This window comes from Talpa occidentalis, unplaced genomic scaffold (genome assembly GCF_014898055.3).
Source record: "Talpa occidentalis isolate TD23 unplaced genomic scaffold, MPIMG_talOcc4v2.1 talOcc4.12, whole genome shotgun sequence".
NCBI classification, from domain to species: domain Eukaryota; kingdom Metazoa; phylum Chordata; class Mammalia; order Eulipotyphla; family Talpidae; genus Talpa; species Talpa occidentalis.
This window is the reverse complement of record NW_023601212.1, coordinates 81,400,996-81,418,784: the sequence shown is the minus strand read 5'-3', so window position 1 is coordinate 81,418,784 and position 17,789 is coordinate 81,400,996. Positions and strand designations below refer to the sequence as shown.

At 41.4% G+C, this 17,789-nt stretch overlaps 1 protein-coding gene across 2 annotated transcripts; it reads left to right on the top strand.

Moving 5' to 3' along the window:
* Nucleotides 1-5,370: 5,370 nt before the first annotated feature.
* On the top strand, nucleotides 5,371-17,706 carry LOC119241616 (zinc finger protein 501-like). Of its 2 annotated transcripts, none has more exons than XM_037507032.2 (5): nucleotides 5,371-5,457; nucleotides 6,736-6,903; nucleotides 7,696-7,784; nucleotides 8,835-8,961; nucleotides 13,556-17,706. In XM_037507032.2, the coding sequence occupies exons 2-5, from the start codon at nucleotides 6,870-6,872 to the stop codon at nucleotides 14,752-14,754; spliced, it is 1,449 nt and encodes a 482-aa protein (XP_037362929.1). In that variant the 5' UTR covers nucleotides 5,371-5,457; nucleotides 6,736-6,869; the 3' UTR covers nucleotides 14,755-17,706. The 2 variants fall into 2 exon arrangements, with proteins under 2 accessions (XP_037362929.1, XP_037362930.1); XM_037507033.2 differs by lacking the exon at nucleotides 5,371-5,457 and adding an exon at nucleotides 5,848-5,905.
* The last annotated feature ends 83 nt before the right edge of the window (nucleotides 17,707-17,789 follow it).

Genomic DNA, 17,789 nt, shown 5'->3' with positions numbered 1-17,789 from the left:
TGTCATTTTTAAAACTCCTTGGATGATTCTAATGTGCAGTTGGGTTGAAAACTGCCTCGGCCAGGCTCTTCATGGACGCCGGCTGATCTCATGACGACCACCAAGGCTTCAAAGTGAATGGCTTCAGATTGGCCAGGAAGCTAGTTAGAGCCTGAAAAGAAGGCATCTTGGAATGTCTCAAAGGCTGGGAGACCCTGCTCCCCCCACCTCCACCCAAGGTGGTTTCCCAAGTGATGATAAACTATGGATTAGGTTCTCCCAACCCTCACCCATACCCATGTGGTGATCCAGGATGACAATGCAGATAACCAGATGGGAGGAGCTAGACCTTCGAGAAAGAGAGTCTGGGTAGCAGCAAAACACTGGGATGGGCCCGGAGCTCAGGAGACAGGTGAGGAATGGGCCGCAGCTGCAGAGAACCAGGAATCCGCTCCAAGAGAGACGAGCAAGTGGAGCTAGATATGCAGGTGGTTCCATGTGGCATAACTGGGAGGGTGCCTCGCCTCATGCAAGCCCTAGAAACATTTTCCTAAAAAGGCATAGGGGCCTGCCCAGGATGGGCCCTCTACACCCTTGCTCTTGGGGCCAGGAGAATGAGCAGAGGTCTAGCTGAGAGGGATAGGGTCGCAAACATTGGAAGGTTGTCAAAGCGATTTTGCTGTAAATGTTAACTTTGAAATCAAAGTATACATTCACATTGTAGCAGGTGTTAAAACTTTTAGAATTTTAATTTTTTTTAAATAGCACTTTAATGCCCTTTATCCCATTTGTTTCCTACAGAACACCCTTTTCCATCATGCGACTTGTTTTTTAATTTAATTTCTCCCCTTGGCACTGCTATCTACATTTCATCTCTTTCTATCATCCTGCCCTCTCTGGGGGCTCTGGGATCTGTAGATTTGTCTTTTGTTAGGTAGAAACAATGGCTGCCTTAAGTGCAGTAATTATTGCCTGTTGTTTCAATCTCCTTTCAATCTCTGTTTCAATCTCCTCAATCAGCTTTCAATCTCCCTGATGAACTGTGCTCTAGAAATGACTTAGGGAAACTTTTTCTATTTCTTTTTTTTAATTTATTTTTTATTTAATTATGCATACAAAAATTGAGGTATAGGCCAGAGGTGCTGGGGGTGAAATGATTCACCAGAGACAGAGTGGGGAGCAGAACAGGCAGATTGACTAAAATACACTGCTGAGGGGAGCAGCAGTCGCGGCAGGAGAGGTCTGCTGCACCATGTGGGTCAGCTCCCTGGCTGGGAATGGAACTCACACTGCAGTGTCTGGGGATAGCTTGATAGTGCTGAGACTTAACCCCTTGTGCCAATAGAGAGGCCCAAAACTTGCTTTTTCTTCCATTTCTTTTTTAAAATTGTGGTTTGTTTGATCTTGCATTGCTTCTTTTAAGAGATAATTCTTTGTTCTCTTGAAATAGCTTTTTGGCAAGGATAATTATGCCTATCAGTAGAAAAAAAAATGAATTATCTGACAGTCACACTGTCATTCAATAGGGTGACCAGGAGTTACTTTGTGTGACTATTCAAATTTAAGCAGGAATTGAGATTTAAGATTTAGCATACCACATCAGCTACACTACACTTCAAGATAATATATGAAAGTATGTATTTTTTATATATTAATAAAGCAAAACAATTTGTCAACCCACTCATCTGAATTGGAACAATATCACCATCTTTGGTGTTTTCTCTGTGTTCTCACACTTGATAACTCTTCCCTCATGCCCAAATAAAATGAATGTTCTGGATTTTTTTAATGTCAGTTGCTTGCATTTTCTTTAGATGCTCATCCCATTTTTAAATGGTCAAATAATATATTGTTTTAATCCCTCCAACCTTACACATAAATGGGTTCATGCTTGATGTCTTCCCCAGTATGTTTTTATCCATCTAGAGTGAATTTGTGATATTCTTCCTTAATTGTGTGTGTCGCTATAGTCTTCTTTTCACTGTTGTATTGTATTCCTGGGAATTACTGTTTCACATTTTCTTCCTCCAGTCCTTTTTTAATGGACATTTGTCTCTATTTCACAGTGGTAAAACATGACGCTTCTTTAACAGACTGGTCTGTGTTTCCCAGGCACAATCACAAGACGTGCTTCAGGGCGTGTGCCTGGGTGCAGGCTGGGTGACATGGGTTTGTCTACATAAGGCTTGACTAGATAAGATCAAACCACATCTCCACATGTTTGCAGCAACTCACACCTTCAACCTCGGTATAAGAGAGCTCTCTTCAATCTTCATCCTTGCAAACATTTGCTATTTTTATGTGCAGTTTAAGCCTTAATAGGCTCCCTGAGGGCCCCTCTGGTGGCGCAAGGGGTTAAACACAGCACTATGAAGCTATCCGCAGCCACTGCAGCACAAGTTCAATCCTCGGCCAGGAAGCTACCCACATGGTGCAGCAGACCTCTCCTGTCACGCCCACTGCTCCCCTCAGCAATGTATTTCAGTCAAACTGCTGTTCTGCTCCCCACCCTGTCTCTGGTGAATCTCCCCACCCCCACACCTCTGGTCTACACCCCAGCTCTTGTATGTATAAATAAATAAATCTTTAAAAAAAAAGAGTGGATCAATATGATAAAGATATGATAAAGATATATCACAAACCAAAAACCCATATAATACTCAATGGTGAAGAACTGAAAGCTGTCCCCCTAAGATCTGGCACAAGACAAGGATGCCCACTGTCACCACTTCTGTTTAACTTACAGGTTTTGGCCAGAGCTATGAGACAAACACAGGAAATAAAGTGAATCCAAATAGGAGAAGTGAAACTATCACCATTTTCAGATATTGTATATAGATCCAAAGACTCCATCAATGTTTTTAGAAATAAATGAATACAATGGTATTCAAAAAGTAGCAGTCTGTAAGTGCCCCCCAGTTGCAAAAAAGGCTAATTCAGGCCTTTGTTGATTCAGGCCCAGGTAGCTGGTAACCACACTTTTGATCTATATCAGTTTTTTCCTGCCAAGTGCTGGGGGGTGAGGGAGGAGTCCTTACTCCATTATGAGAGCAGGAAGAAATCAACAGTCTCCCCAGGAATCTCGAGAAACACCTTCTTTACTAAGCCCCTCCTTTGCTCCCACATCTGTGGCTCTTACCTGCAGAAACACTTCTTCAGTGCCCAACATGACCTGACATGGACTCTATGTCCTTCGGATCCAGGCCCCACACTGTCACACATAAGCACTCCTGGCTTCCAGCCACAGTTTCTGTTGCCCCACAGTTCCACACCCAGCACCTCTCCCCAATAGCCCTAGAGGTCACTTACTCTTCTGCCTTCTTCCTGTTTCAGCAGTCCAGGTTAAACTCTGAGCCTCTCCTCTGAGAGGCTCTGATCTGAGAATAATGTTTTACACATGACTATTTGGTCCTTAAATAAATCTTGTTTCCTCTTCCTCCTATGAATTTGATTTCTCAGAGTCTTTGACAGTTTGACAGTTGCATTCCTTTGACTCTCCTGCTTGTCCTAGGGAAGTCTCAGCTCACTGAGTCAAACTTCTGGGCAGGTTAATGATGAACTCAAGAACCCCTAAGTGTGCAGGATCAGAGCTAGGAGAGTGAGGGGTATCTGGGTGGGAAGAAACATCCAAGATTGGAAATGGCTGGAGAAGACAGGACTGACAGAGACAAGGCCAATGCTTGAGCACTCCCAAGGGGCAAATGTTAAGAATTGGTGAATTAGAGCGCCACCGTGTGGTGATCAAGGCAGTCAGAATAGTGCCATCAGTAAGGACCAGAGAGGGAACACCCAGGAAAAGTTTTGGCCTCCTATCCAGCGAAGCCCTTTCTTTCTCCTACACTTCTGCAATTCCATTCCTTCATCAACCTCAGTTCAAAAGCCATTGCCTCCAGGAAGGCTCCCCTACTTACATAGTTGATACTCAGTCCCCCTCCTTTGCCCACCCATCATATCTTTAATACCTCACTCATTTTTGCCACATTTTATCCTGTGGTCAGTCTTATGAAATAAATAGCAACTCCTTTAGAACAAGACCAGTATCTTTCTCCCCTATTTTATTTATACTTCTCTTTGAAAAACCCAGTTATAAAAGGAGGAAGAACTCACAGTCAATTCCAAAGAAAATAAGGGAAATCCTGAAGGCACAAAAAAATTGGGCCAAATCCAGGGTGTCTTGGCTGCACAACAGCACGTTAATTTCAGATCAGAGGGTTGCATGTTCGAAGTGATATCTGGAATAGGGTTATGGATTTTCTCTTTAGCAAAACTGGGATGAAGAATTCAGTGGCCAGCCTCTTCCCATTTACTTCCAAACTTGAACTTTTCCCCTACCTTCTCAGTCCAAAGGGACTTCATATGAACAAATCAGCAATGGACAGGCACTTAAACATGGTTAAAGAGCAATCTGGAAAGAAAGAAAAACTTACAAGAGCTAACATTTACGTTCTTGTTTGCATCTTCATCAGCAATGACCTTATGTAGACTATGCTTCAAATAAAACATTCAGATGACTTTAGAAAGAACATCAAAACAGGGTATGAAGAGAATTTGTTAATGAATTAACTCTGGTGTGAAAATAGTTTTATTGGCTTTCTGGACAGACCAGGGGTAGCAGTCTCCCTGGGTAGATGTTTGTCATCTTGATGAAATCAATTTCCCAACCTCTCCCCTTCTCTCTCTCACTCATAGTTTTGTCCGTTTTCTCTGAAGTACGGGAACTACAGACCTGAGGGTTTCTGACACTGAGGAAATAGTATCTATCTGGTTGATCTTTGGCTCAAGAAGTGTGGCCTTTCCAGTACTTATCCTCCTAAAGTCAAAGTCCGCTTAATTCTTCGCTTCCTAGTCAACCTTCCCATTTACTTCGTTCTTACATCTGTTCCTTATGAACTCATTCCTACTCATGTTCCTTTTTTGTATCTCTTCAATCAAGACAATGGCTTCTCAGCTGTGCTATGGTCTTTATTAACCGGCCAGAAAGCTTGCAACAAAATCAGCACTCGCACTCGATTTACAGATGGAGGCTTCATTATAGCCAAGAACGAAAACCACTACGGAAGATTGCTTAACGGTCCCCCGCTGCTCACCTCCAATCAATAGATACTAACATCCTTGAGGGCTTTTAAACTGCAGCTTCTCATTTTATAAGGAGACCCATCAGGTGGGAAATTATCTCCATTTTCGGGCTGCCAGCGAAGGCCCGCAATCCTCTGGCCTCGCTCCGCGAGAGCCCGGGGTCCAGGCACGGGTGTCCCCGAGCCCTCTGGGAAGTGGAGTCCTTCCGCCGGGACCCCCGAAACTGCCGCGGCGCCTCCAAGTGCGCAGATGCGAGTCTGCACGGAGCCTCGGCCTCGAGCCCATTGTCTCGCCGCAGCTCCGGGGCTGTGAGGGCGACTACGTCCTCCGCGCCTCCCTCCCGAAGCGCGGCCTCGCGGGAACCCCGCCCTGGGCCGCGGCCGGGCCCGCCGCCGTCCACGGGTAAGAGAAGGCCGGGCCTGAGCGCGGTTCTCCGCGGCCGGCCCCTCGGCGCGCGCGGCTGTGAGGCCCGCCGCCCCCGCGCCGCGCTCTCGGGAGGGGCCTCCGCGGGGAAAGGGTTGCGCCCCGGCGGCACCCCGACCCCACCCGCGGGCCCTAGAGGAATCCCGCGGGGGGGCCCCAGCGGGGTCCCGAGCTGGGCTTGCGGGCTTAGCGGGGAGCGAAGGGGCGTCCCGGAAGTGAAGTTGAAGCTCAGCCCTCGGGGGAGCGACCTCGGGCGCGGGGAAGGGGCGTGCGCGCCGGGGGATTCTGGGAGCGCGAGTCCGGGGCTTGGCGGCGCGGCCCTGCGGCGCGGAGAGCGCGCGCGCCCCCCGCTGGTGGGGCCTTGAACCTGGTCAAGCCTCCCGGAACCTTAAGGGATTTCACCTGCAGGCTAGAGAGAAAAGATGGCGTCAGTAATTAGCTTATTCCCCTTATGTGCTTTGCTCTATTAAATTTTTTTTAAGATTTATTTATGTATACAAGAGTTGGGGTACAGGCCAGAGGTGTGTGTGTGGGGTTGGTGGAGGTGAGAGGATTCACCAGAGACAGAGTGGGGAGCAGAACAGGCAGATGGACCGAAAGCATTGCTGAGGGGAGCAGCGGGCGGGACTGGAGAGGTCTGCTGCACCATGTGGGTCACCTCCCCGGCCGGGGATCGAACTCGTGCTGCAGTGGCTGCGGACAGGTTCATAGGTTGCGTCTCAACCCCTGCGCCACCAGGGAGGCCCTGCTCTATTGAAGTTTTGGGTCCTGCTTGTATTTGGGGGCTGGTGCCTGGGGTTCAGCTCCGAACGTGCAGGGGGTTCCCAGCCTATACATTTTCAGGGTCTTGGAGCAGGATTGAGGAATTGACTATATAGCAACTCCATCCATCTTGTGTTTATGAATTTTAAGGATGAACTAACTGTGGGATCTTTGCTTACGGTAGTTACTGCCACCAAAACCACAGGCCACATTATGAACATTTTGTGTTTTAGCCTCTCCTGGTAGTTTCTTCAGGGTCTGGGGTCCACAGTTGGCTACCCTGATTTCTCTCCTGATATGGCATGTAGTGACTGATCTTGGAACTCCAGAGGACCATCCTCCACATGTAGAAATTAATTTAACCTAAGTAATAAAGGCTCCAAGCAAAGTAGAATTATTTCGGAGGACCTAGAAATGTTTCAGAGTAAGTAATCTCCTAGGAGAAGCAGGAGTCAATTCTAGAGGAAGGTAAACCTAACTTAAATCTCGCTCCAGAGCTTCAGGTAGAGCCGAAAGATACACAAAGAAGCAGTTTCTGTATTGCTGAGAAGCCCATGTCCATCTCACCTGAAACAGTGAATAATAAAGTGAAATCACAGCAATAACTGGACAAGGAAGAGAAGCTAAGCATGGATTATCTGGCCATTGATATTGAGGAAGAAGGTAAGAATTACTGAAATAAACATAGACTTAAAAGAGGGGAAATACCCTTGGTGAGGATGAAAAGGTCTGGTGCTACTACATGGGAAACAGACATCCAGGAGAAGGACCCAAAGTAGAGAAACTCTCAGTAAACTACCATGTTTGGAAATACTAAGTAGACTTCTTCTAACACATTCTGTAGTCTCACATACCTCTTTCAGCATGTCTATTCTCATCCACATCCCCCCTGAGAATATTTCTTAATGCTTCCCTTTGTGATAAAAGGTGGTCACACTTTTCCACCCATGACAGATTATTCCAAAAGGTTCTTGGACCTGTGAGTTTAACTTTTTGGTCAGAGCACTTTGACTTTATTGTCTTACTCTACCCTCATCAGAGCTTTTTAAGTAGGTAGAATAGGTCTCAGGTATATAATTCAGCTGCCTTGTGATAGTTTTTGTCCTGGTGAATTTGGAAGTGGTAAGAGAAAGTTTACTCCCTTCATAGATTTTTTCCCAAAGATTTGTTTTATTTATTTATGCATACAAGAACTGGGGTGCAGGCCAGATGTGCGGGGGGTGAGAGGATTCACCAGAGACAGAGTGGGGAGCGGAATAGGCGGATTGACTGAAATACACTGCTGAGGGGAGCAGCGGGCGAGACAGGAGAGGTCTGCTGTGCTACTTGGCCAACTCCCCCGGGCAGGGATCGAACTCAGGCCTCAGTGGCTGCGGACAGCCCCTTAGTGCTGAGTGTCAACCCCTTGTACCATCAGGGAGACCCACCCTTCATAATTTTTTCCTACTCCTCCAGCCAAGACTACTGAGGATACTTTCCAGTCCCCAAAACAGAGCATAGAAAAAATGGAACCTACTATTGAGCTCCTTCCTGTTGAGTTCCAGGTGAGTTTGAGTTTAATTTCCTTACCCTGAAATCTTATCTTGGTGTTTACAGTATATCCTTTTTTTTTTTTTTTTTTCCGTTTATCTTGCTTTAGAGGTCCAAGGAAATCCAATCTGAAGAACTGAACCAAAGTTTTTTTTCCTTGAAACTTGAAGCTCTTAGGAAAGCTCAGACGAGTACATTAAATTTGGGACTAATCTGTGTGGGTGGTATTTTAAACTATGAAACTGTGATCACTAAAGGAATAAGTGTAGAGATACAACAAATGAGATCCAGTTACTAAGTCCAGAAGCTCTCAAATACTTAAAAGGCAGCAACCAGGAAAGGAGACTGAAAAGATGTGGCCAGTTAATCATGATCAACAAAGTATACTCACATGACTATCATTATAATAAAGTATGAATCTTATGAAACAGTTGACCATTTTCAATTTAAATTCAGCACATTCAGAACAACTTTAATTACAAATAGATAATAAAAAATCTAAAAGTCATGAAAGTACAGAGAAAAAAGAAGCCTCTACTAGAACAACATGATTACCTATATATATATTTAGGATATCCAGCTAAATTTCTATAAAATCTCAGAATATTTTAGGAATCAGTGTAAATTTCATACTTGAACCTTATTCCATCTACAGCACAATCAGTAATTAACATTTGGTTATCATTCAATGATTCATTTATATTAGATTTTTTTGGTAAAATATTTAAGTGGTGGAAGAGTAAATAGTATAACCTTAGGGTCAGACTGCCTGGGTCCAAATCTCAGATCTGATCCTTACATTTGCAAGTAATGTTAATAATAATATTTACCTCATATAGTTATGAGAGAGAGTTCATTGAGCGAACTTAGATTATAGAAAATAAATTATAAATGATAGCTATTATATTCCCTTACACAGACTAATATTCATGTATTTTAGAATATTATACTAAAATAGTTTTTAAAAAAGGGTTAACCTTCAGATTAAAAATCACTTCCTCTTCTAGATTGTTCTCTTTTCTCAGGGATTACCAATTCCTCTAAAGAGTATGCTTGTTTTCCAGGAATTAGTGACAGTCAAGGATGAGGAAATGGATTTTACCCATGTGGAAGTGGAACAGCTGAATTCTGCCCATAGGTACATGGGCCTGGATATGAAGGTGGAGAATTGTGGGAGCCTGGTATTTTGGGGTAAGGAAGTAATTTTGTAATGCAAATTACTTACTTTGACATAAACTTCTTCATGAAACAATGTCATCTAAAATACCATAGTTTTGCTTCAGATTCAGAGGGCCCTGATCATTGACCACTGTGAGCTCAGAATTGGGTTTCTTTTCTCGTTTGGTAACTAAAAGTTCACCATATGTGGAACTGAAAAAGGACAGCTTCAAGTTATATTGATTTTAAGACTTACAAAGCTACAGTAATTGAATCTTTGTCATGTTGGTGAATGGGTAATGTTCAGTACATGAATGGACTAAAATAGAGCAAAAGGAGACCCACACATACATTGTTAATTAATTTTCAACAGAGGCAAAAGCAATTCAATGTTAAAATGAGAATCCTTTCAATTAATATTGCTGGAACACATTGACATCCATGTGCACAAAAAAAAAAAAAAAGAAGAAGAACCACCTCAATCCATATGCCCATATAGAAAGTAACTCAAAATGGATTACACACCATAAAGGAAAAACTCAGCTCTTCCCCTCCTGTGCATTGCTTCCCTGGGTGTGTTTCCTTTATCTTTTCACATACCACACATCACTTTTAACACTTCTTTTTTTTTTTTTTTTTTTTTTTTAAAGATTTATTTATTTATTTATACAAGCACTGGGTACAGTCAGAAGCGCAGGAGGGTGAGAGTATTCACCAGAGCCAGAGCAGGGAGCAGAGCAGGCAAAAGGACCGAAGTACACTGCTGAGGGGTGCAGCGGGTGGCAGGAGAGGTCTGCGCGCCATGTGGGACCCTCCTCTGGTGGCCAGGGAGCAGCCCGGGATATAACCAGCGCTGCAGAGGCTGCGGGCATCTTTGCAACCCAGCGCTCAACCGCTGCGCCACTGGGGAGGGCCCACTTTTAACACTTCTATTAGATATATGCAGGGTTTTCCCTACACCAAGCAATTCTCTGTGACACCAGTTGGGTGTCTTATAATTTAACTCAAGGCTGATACCATCTACCTGAAAATATTGTCAGAGTCCCACAGGTTAATCAGTTAGTCCCAGGAGGCTGCCCCCTTCTATATTTGCAAGTAATAGGTTCTCAGGTTACCTGTGAGGTTATCCACATCCTCTGTCACAGACCTAAATATAAAACCTAAAACTAAAAACATCAGAGACAATTTTTGTTACCTTTTGTGTGCAAAGTTTTATTAGATATCATGCCAAAAGCATGATCCAGTAAAACTATTTGCATATCAGGTTTGCTTTGTTAGAGGTTTTTAATCTTGGATCCAAATTCTTGCTGGATATAGAGCCATTCAGATTATCTTATTTCATCTTCTTTTTTTTTTTTTTTAGAAAATAATTTTTTAAAGATTTATTTGTTTATGCATACAAGAGCTGGGGTACAGGCCAGAGATGTGGGGGGTGAGAGGACTCACCAGAGACAGAGTGGGGAACAGAACACGCAGACTGAAACACACTGCTGAGGGAAGCAGCAGGCGAGACAGGAGAGGTCTGCTTCGCCATGTGGGTTGGTTGCTCCCTGGCTGGCTGGGGATTGAATTCGTGCTGCAGGGACTGCAATTGCTTCATAGTGTGGTGCTTAACCCCTTGCACCACCAGGGAGGCCCTCTTCTTTTTTTTTTTTAAAGATTTATTTATGCATACAAGAACTGGGGTACAGGCCAGAGGTGTGGGTGGTGAGAGGATTCACCAGAGACAGAGTGGGGAACAGAACAGGCAGACTGACTGAAATATACTGCTGAGGGGAGGAGCAGGTGAGACAGGACCTGCACCATGTGGGTAGTTCCCTGGTTGGCCCAGGATGGAATTTGTGCTGCAGAGGCAGCGGACAGCTTCACAGTGCTGTGCTTAACCCCTTGAGCCACCAGGAAGGCGCATCTTATTTCTTCTTGAGTGAGATCTGGGAATGATTTACCATCTTTCATTTCTGATATTGGTACTTTGTGTCCCTGGTTTTTCTGTCCTGGTTTTCTTTGGAGTTTAACAATTTCATCGATCTTTTCAAATAACTAGCTTTTGATTTAATTGATTATTGTTTTCTGTTTTTAATTTTATTGATGGTTTTGTCTTTATTAATTTATCCTTTTGTTAACTTTGTGTTTAATTTGCTCTCCTGTTTTTACTTAAGGTAGAAACATGATCTTTATATAAGATTTTCCTTCTCTTCTGGTGCCATTATTAACTCATCAATCATTTCTGTCCATTTCCTCTGTCTCTTTTCTCCTTTTGGGACTGCAGTTATCCAGTGTTCAAGAATTTGATATTATTCCATAGATTAGATACTTTCTTTTGTTTGTTTTTCACTTTTTCCCTTTTCATATTTTAGTTTGGTAATTTCTATTGACCCTTTACAAGTTTACTGATTTTTAGTTTTGTTGACTACTGATGCACCCATAAAGACATTTTTCATCTCTGTTACCATGGTTTTTTCGTTTCTAGCATTTCCATTTGATTTTCTCTTTTAGTTTCCATTTCTCTGCTAAAATTCCCCAACTGTTAATGCATATTGTCCACCTTTTCCACAGTTCTTTTACATATTAATCATAGTGATTTTAAGTCCCTGCATAGTTCTGATATCTGAGTAATCATTGTTTCTGGTTCTTTTGATTACTTTGGTTGCGGTTTTATACAATCAGATTTGAATGAGGCTGGGGAATAGTACATGGAGAGAGGATATAAGCAAACCCCTTATAAGGTTGTTATATTAGTAACAGGCAAGATGTGATGGTGGCTGAATTGGGGTCGTAATAAGTGGAGAGGGGTAGTACAGAATGGATTTGAGAGAGATTTGGAGTTATAGGCCATGAAACTTGGCGATTTGTTTGTTGTGGTTATTAGGGTAGAAGGAAGAATTCAATATGATTTTTGAAATTCTGACATTCAACTAGAAAAAAATGGAGGGGAGCTTTTATGAGGATTAGCTGTGTTAACATATCTACACTTTTAGAATCATGGATTACACATAATAAATACTGTAATTATTTGCCATGAATAATGTTATATTCAGAACATATATTAAACTTTGTGTACCATCATATTCTAAATTTATGAAAATCATGGCAGCATTAAAAATATATTTTACTCAAACATTGGTTTTATTTCTATTATGAGATAAAAAGATCTTAAGAAAGGTATCTTGCCCATCCCATGTTGCCCCATTATTTGTATTATTTGTGTACAACGCAACTTATACAGTATATATTTAACATGTGCTTGCTCTTTGCCAGCACTATGATAGACCCTGAGAAATACCATGAACAAAAGGTGTGATTTCTACCCTTGAAAACTAACCTTTTGGTTTTAGAGTCCAAATTCTTACCTTAATGTCTTTGTCAACAAGAAAGATGGTGGTGATATTTTCTCACATGGTGAAATTTGGGGAATGTAAATGTTGAGGGAGAAGATGAGTTAAGGTATAGAATGGTTATTTCCAATTAGTTAAATGAAGTCGATAGTTTGATATATGGGATGGGGGAGAACTATACTGGAGGTATTAATTTGGGATTATTGATACATAGAAGGGATTTAAAACCATGTACTCAATGAAGTCCTTAAAGGAGACAGTGTTGTGGGGGCGGAGGGACAGGGCTAAAGAAGGGAGCTTAAGACTGAACACTGAGAAGTATCAACATTTAAGAAGAAACAGCAGGAAAAAAACCCCAAAGAAATAGACATCAGGAGAAAAACATGGAGAGCTTAGAATCACAGAAGTCAAGAGAAAATGTTGATGTACGTGTCAATTATATCTGATGAATATAACTGGAAAAAAAGGTAGACTATTTCCAGGAGGAAGGCATGGTTAACACTGTCAAGTTGTGGTGTTGACAGACCAAATTAAACAAGGATGAATAAATGAAAAGGGGCCATTCAATTTAGGTGACAGATAAATGAATGAGTGACTCCAATGAGAGCAGTTCCAGCTGAGTGTGGGGAGAGATGCCAGGCTGCAGTGAGTTCAGGAGCAACTATGTGATGAGCGACTCTCCAAAATCTGAGAAATTTAGCTATTATCAAAAAAGAAGGAAGAAAAAAAGGAGCAAGAGAGAGAGATTGAGGGGTAAATGAAGGGAGCATGGGAAAGGAAAGCAGGAAAGAGGCAGTGACTAGTGAAGATACATTGTCATGTTGAAGACAAACAAGAAATCTGAACTAGTGGAAATAGAGAAAACTATTTAAAAAGTCAAAAATGGTTACTTCCAGGTGATATTACAATGAACAGGGTTTTTTTTTTTGTCTAATACTTTTCCAAAACTGCTCGATCTTAACCTCTTTTTTGTCTTACTCCCCCTTCATCAGTTATTTTTTGTTAATGTTTATTCTCATCTCTTCTCCTTGTGCCCTTCCCTGGGTAGTCTGTTTGGCTTTCCATTCTCTTAGGGCATCCTCATTATCTCACCTTTATTGTTCCTCATTAGTCATTCTCCCATTTCTGTTATTCCCTGAAACTTCATCATTTGCCATTGACATAAGACTCTTTCTCAGAACATTCAAATAAATAGCTTTTAACATTTTTTATTTTATCTGCCCTCTTGACATACCAGTTTTATTTATCTGAGCACAGAGAACACAAACATTTGTACCTTTAATTTATTTCAGACTCTGAATCTATTCCTGAAGCCAAAGAGTCCCTTTCAAAACAGAATGTTTATGAAGAAGTATCATCTGAAAGGGAACTGATAATAGAAAGACTTAAGAAGGATGATTTTTGGGACTCCAGATTAATAGAAACCTGGGCATGTGAAGGCACGTTAGAAAAGCAGCAAGGAAATCAGAAGGATGATTTAAGTCAAGTCATAATTAAACACAAGAAAAATCCTATGGAGGATTGTAATGAAATTGGGGAAAGTTCAAACTCAATTAAACATCAGAAAGTTTACTCAGTGAAAAAGCCTTGGAAGTGTAATGACTGTGGGAAGTCCTTCAGTTACTATTCAGCCTTTATCCTACATCAGAGAATTCACACTGGAGAGAAGCCCTATGTATGTAATGAATGTGGAAAGGCCTTTAATCGGAGCTCATCACTTATTCAGCATCAGAGAATTCACACGGGAGAGAAACCCTATGAGTGTAATGAATGTGGGAAAGCTTTCAGTCATCGTTCAGCCCTTATTCAACATCATATCATTCACACTGGAGAAAAGCCCTATGAGTGCAATGAATGTGGCAAGGCCTTCAACCAAAGCACATACCTTATCCAACATCACAGGATACACACTGGAGAGAAGCCCTATAAATGCAAGGAATGTGGGAAAGCTTTCAATGACACCTCATCCCTTATTAAACACCAAAGGGTTCATACTGGAGAAAAACCCTACAGATGTAAAGAGTGTGGAAAAGCCTTTAGTGACAGGTCAGGCCTTACTCAACATCAGAGAACTCATACAGGGGAAAAGCCATATGAATGTAGTGAATGTGGGAAAGCTTTCAGTTACTGTTCAGCTCTTATTCAACATCAGGGGACCCATACTGGGGAGAAACCTTATAAATGTAGTGAATGTGGCAAGGCCTTCAGTGACCGCTCAGCTCTTGTAAGACATCAGAGGATTCATACTGGAGAGAAACCTTACAAATGCAAAGAATGTGAGAAAGCCTTCAGCCAGAGCTCATCTCTTACAAAGCATCTGAGAACTCATACTGGAGAGAAACCATATAAATGTATTGATTGTGACAAAGCCTTCAGCCAGAGTTCATCTCTTATTCAACACCAGAAAACCCATACAGGACTAAAATCCTACAAATGTAAGAAAACTTTCAATGTCCGCTCAGCTCTTCATCGACATAAAGTAAATTCATGAAATGATGTATTCTTATCTGACTATATAAAGCTGTTTTGAATATTTCTGGGTATAGTATAAAAACAGGGAAGACTGTGCCACACACACACAAACCCTCTTCCTTAAAATGCTATTCGATATGGGAGAGGACAAAAGATATATAAGGATATTTCAGTTATAAAACAGAAATAGCTGAAGCAGTAGAGAAGGGAATTTCTAGGGGAGCTCAGAAGGAGAAAATCTAGTTTACTCAGAGAATCAGAGTTCAGGAGCTGAACGTCTAATACCCATAGAAGAACTAATCAGAGGAGCAGACTAAACATTACTTGCTCCTAGGCTATAGTAGTTTGAAATAGTAGTTTCAATCTGAAGCCAAAGTGGGGAGGATCAAGATCCCAAAGAAGAAAATTATCAGGAAGTTTCTCTAGGGAAATAGAAAAACTTTCTCTACCCCTGTACTCTACTTGTTCACTCGAATGTTTGCAAACATTTAAAGTAGTGGTTTTAATCATCTGAGAAATTTTTAAATATACCTGGGCCCCAGCCCCAGAGATTTGGGTTAAATTTAGCTGGAGTGTAGCCTAGGTATTGGGAATTTTAAAACCTCACAGGTAATTCCAATGTGCTGGCAAAGTTAAGAAACCACTGATTTAGAGTTCCAGCACAAGGATCAACTCCATGAGATAGGAGGTGACAGGATTATAGCAGTCTGTATTAGCTCCCGGCTCTTTATGTCCTTGTTTTCTGCTTACCTCCGCCTCTTGCTCATTATATAACATCTTTTTGGTCTGATTTTTGATTCCTTTGCTTGGATGTTTTTGTTTTTCCTAACTTCATGTGTACAAACACGCCTGCCTGATCCTAACTTTTGCTCTATCCCTGAACCTTGCCAAATGTGTTCCTTTAAGCTTAGTTACAGCTTTCTCAGCTACTTCTACCTAGCAGGCTCATGTATTGTACTTGCTACCCATGGTCCAATAGTGGCAAATATTAACCACTGGAAACAAGCTTAGAGGAGGATTTATATGCCAGAATCAGGAATGAAGACAATGACTAGATGACTTTCAAAGAGTTAAACTTTTGACTGCAATTGTATATTTTTTGTCTTAGAATTTCATGAAATATGGTGGTGTCCAAGAATTAATACTGAACATCAAGGGATATAGGTGGGAGGAAAGAAAAAAAAAAATCCCTATATTTTACATGAGGTATGATAATAACTTTAAGGAGATTGTGAGAAATTCAGATGATAATGTAGTCCAAGTGGAACACCCATTAAAATGTGGTGCAAATAGAGGAATTAAATTGCTTAGTAAAGAATGGTTAATCCAAAAGAAAGCAGAAGAGAGAAACAAACATGGGACAAAGAATAAACAGCAAAATGATAGACCCAAATTCAACCATATCAGCAATTATAGGAAAGAAACACTACAAATGAAACTGAATAAAGGAGCATCACTCAACTGTATCTAAATTAGTTATACTTTAACTACAAACACTGTTAGGAATTAAAAGTTTGAAAGATGAACAAAGATATATAGTAAAATTGTATATAATGATAAAGCTGGAGTGGCTATATTAATATCAGATAAAGTAGAATTCAAGAAGAGGGATATTATATATGTAGGACATTTTATCCTGATAAAAGGGTCAGTTCATCAAGGGTAATAATGGTTAAAAAGTGTAAAGGGGGGGCCTCCCTGGTGGTGCAGGGGGTTAAGACACAACCTATGAAGCTATCGGCAGCCACTGCAGCATGAGTTCGATCCCTGGCCGGCCAGGGAGCAACCCACATGGCGCAGTAGACCTCTCCTGATTCACCCGCTGCTCCCCTCAGCAGTGTGTTTCAGTCAGGTCTGTCCTGTTCCCCACTCTGTCTCTGGTGAATGCTTTCACCCCCCCATACCTCTGGCCTGTACCCCAGTTCTTACATGCATAAATAAATAAATCTTTTTAAAAAAGTGTAACAGGGTTACAATTATCGATATAATATTACTGTTTTATATTGTATGATTTATAATTTTAAGGGTTTTTTTTAAAGATTTATTTATTTTTATACAAGAACTGGGGTACAGGCCAGATGCACAGGAGGGTGAGAGGATTCACTGGAGACAGAGTGGGGAACAGAACAGGCAGACTGAAGAAATACACTGCTGAGGGGAGCAGCGGGTGAGACAGGAGGGGTCTGCTTTGCCAGGTGGGATTCTCACCGGCGGGCCGGGACGACAGCTTCACAGTGCGGGGCTCAACTGCCTGCACCACCAGGGAGGCCCTAATTTTAAGTTATTAATATATATGTGCCCAGTAGTAGCAGGACTTCCAAAATCACAAGCTAAAAACTGACAGAATTAAAGAAAAAAAATCTATAGCTTAATGGTTGGATAATTTAACACTCCATTTTCAGCAATTCATAGAACAATTAGACAAAAAATATTAAAGGTATGGGAGAGCTACCAGTGAACTGATTGACGTATGTAGAACATACAACAACCCAGAATGCATACTGTATGCAAAAATTAAATAGAGCTGCATCAGAGCTCTAAATGTAAAAACTAAACTATACAACCTTTAAAAGAAAGCACAGGAAATTATCATGACTCGAGGACAAAGATTTCTTAAGGCAAAGAAGCAGTAACTATACATTTAATAAGTACATGAAAAATGTTCCGCATCATTAGTTACTGAGGCAATGCCAGTTCAAACCACAAAGAGATACTACTACAACTCTCAAATACAACTAATTGTTACTGCTAACTGGTTTATGTTGCTGTTTAATAATGGCATTTGTGTAACATAAGAGTAATTCCAAGTAACATGTTATGTACTTACCTATTTTTCACATTTTTACATTAAAATATGTCAACAAATTGAAGCTTAAACTGCGAAAAGCAAGAGTTTATTTCAGAGGGGGGAGGGCTTAGGAATTGCTCTTTGGGAGACAGATTCAAGATGCCCTTGAATTGTGTACCCCAAATGTCTAGCAAGCACAGGTCTTGTAAAGTGAAAAAGAGGATGTTGTGTAAATTGTTCTGAAAGAACTATGATTGGTGCTAGAA

What these genes read in the sequence shown, in the direction of transcription:
- LOC119241616 (XM_037507032.2), top strand. Translation starts at nt 6,870, where the DNA reads ATGGATTATCTGGCCATTGATATTGAGGAAGAAG. An exon ending in TCCTTCCTGTTGAGTTCCAG is followed by an intron (nt 7,785 to 8,834) that starts GTGAGTTTGAGT and finishes CTTGTTTTCCAG; the next exon opens with GAATTAGTGACAGTCAAGGA. An exon ending in TGGGAGCCTGGTATTTTGGG is followed by an intron (nt 8,962 to 13,555) that starts GTAAGGAAGTAA and finishes AATTTATTTCAG; the next exon opens with ACTCTGAATCTATTCCTGAA.